This window comes from Mytilinidion resinicola (assembly GCF_010093595.1).
Source record: "Mytilinidion resinicola strain CBS 304.34 unplaced genomic scaffold BDZ99scaffold_59, whole genome shotgun sequence".
Taxonomy (NCBI): Eukaryota; Fungi; Ascomycota; class Dothideomycetes; order Mytilinidiales; family Mytilinidiaceae; genus Mytilinidion; species Mytilinidion resinicola.
The window spans coordinates 1-1,747 of NW_022985495.1; the positions used below are offsets into that span (position 1 = coordinate 1).

Consider the following 1,747-nt stretch of genomic DNA (forward strand, 5'->3'; position numbering starts at 1 on the left):
AATTAGTACTTATGCCTACGCTCCCTATGTAGTATATAGTCTGCTCGTACGGCTTCACAAATCAAACAGAGTTCACGTCAATTTGCAACCTAAGTGTTATGAGCCCGGATACTTATCAGGATCTGCCTTCCTCCCTGCCCTGTCGTCGTCGTTATCGTTTTGAACCTCTCTGGTGTTGAGTCAGCTACAACGCCACAAAACGCCACACGACTTCAGCCTGTGTTCTCTCGCCAACATGCCATCCTCCGTCTCTTCCGACCGGATTATTCTATCCTCCCCTGCCGACTGGAAGCACTGGTTCCTTACTGTGCAGACCAAAGCCAAATCCGAGGATATTTGGGACTATTGCAACCCCTCCAAGCCTACCACCGATCCTACTACCCAGCTTAACAAGCCTGGCTGGCCTGCCGTACCGGCAGCGGCCAACGCCACCGACACCTGGACACCTGCAGCCCAATTAAGCTGGAAACAAGACCAGGAGGATGCTCGCATCAAGCTAGCCAGCTACAGCTCCAAACAAGAGGCCCTTAACAAGCTCCGTGTTCATATCGTTGAAACAGTAGCCACACGTTATATTCCTCTTATCAGCCAATCAGAATCAGCACACGATATGCTGATTGCCCTCAAGAATCAGGTTGCTCCATCCGACCATGTACGCCGCTACGAGCTACAAACACTATGGCAGCGGCAACGGGCATTTCCACAAGATTCAAGCATTGAACAATGGCTCCAGGATTGGAATGTGCTCTATGTAGAGTGCAAAGAGCTACAGCTACCTGAAGCAACCGAGACCAGGGCACAGCACGACTTCCTATTGTCAATTCAGTCAAAGAATCCAGAGTTTTCCACATACTGGCAGAACAAGATCTATAACCGCACCACCCGAGCTAAGGCTGCCCCTACGCTGCAGGAACTAGTTGATCTATTCCGTGACCAGCGGCGGAGGGCTCTAGCTATTGAAGGCACAGTTACCAGCCACTCTGCATTCGCAACAACCCTCAATGGTGTAGAGTTGAACCCACCAGCTACGCCGGCAGCCACGCCGGCAGCCACGCCGGCAACCACACAGGCCTCCACAGCCAGCAGGCTAAATAGCTACAAACAGCTTCCAAAATGCATCTGCGGAGACCGGCATTACTATTCAGACTGCCCGTACATCTGTGCAAACAAGCGACCAGATGGATGGGAAAGCGACCCAGCTATAGAAGCCAAGCTTCACAACAACGTTCAAAACTGCAAAGAACACCAGCAAACGGTTATTCGTGCACTACAACAAGTATCTGCATCTAAGGGGCCTATAGATGGGACAGTTTCAGTATTCTAATGGCCAGCGGCCCCCCTCAACAGCGGCCCCCCTCAACAGCGGCCCCCCTCAACAGCCTCGCCAGTGGCCTCCTCAGCGGCCTCACCAGCGGCTACCTCCCTACACAACCTCTCATTCGACAGCCTCGTCAGCGGCCTACATGGCCTCGTCAGCGGCTCCCTCAACAGCCTCGTCAGCGGCCTGCATGGCCTCGTCAGCGGCTCCCTATTCCGCTTCCTCTACAACCTGGCCTACGGCCTCGCCAGCAACCACACCACCGTGTTTCGGCGAATTTCCTATGTATTCCTGCTTTTCTACAACCTCACCTCTCTTCCGAAGTTGGGGGGTGACTCAGGGTTTCCGGCCTACGTGCCTAGCCAATTACAACTTCTACAGAGAGGGGTTGGGGTACGGTGGCCTACCCTGCCTACCGCTGCCTACTGC

The 1,747-nt window shown here is 53.7% G+C and overlaps 1 protein-coding gene across 1 annotated transcript; it reads left to right on the forward strand.

The window, feature by feature from the left end:
- Nucleotides 1–262: 262 nt before the first annotated feature.
- On the forward strand, nucleotides 263–1,234 carry BDZ99DRAFT_369913 (uncharacterized protein; the record flags this gene model as incomplete). Its single annotated transcript, XM_033714799.1, has 1 exon — nucleotides 263–1,234. A coding segment is annotated over one exon (972 nt), but the record flags the coding sequence as incomplete, so codon positions are not given.
- Between the last annotated feature and the right edge of the window lie 513 nt (nucleotides 1,235–1,747).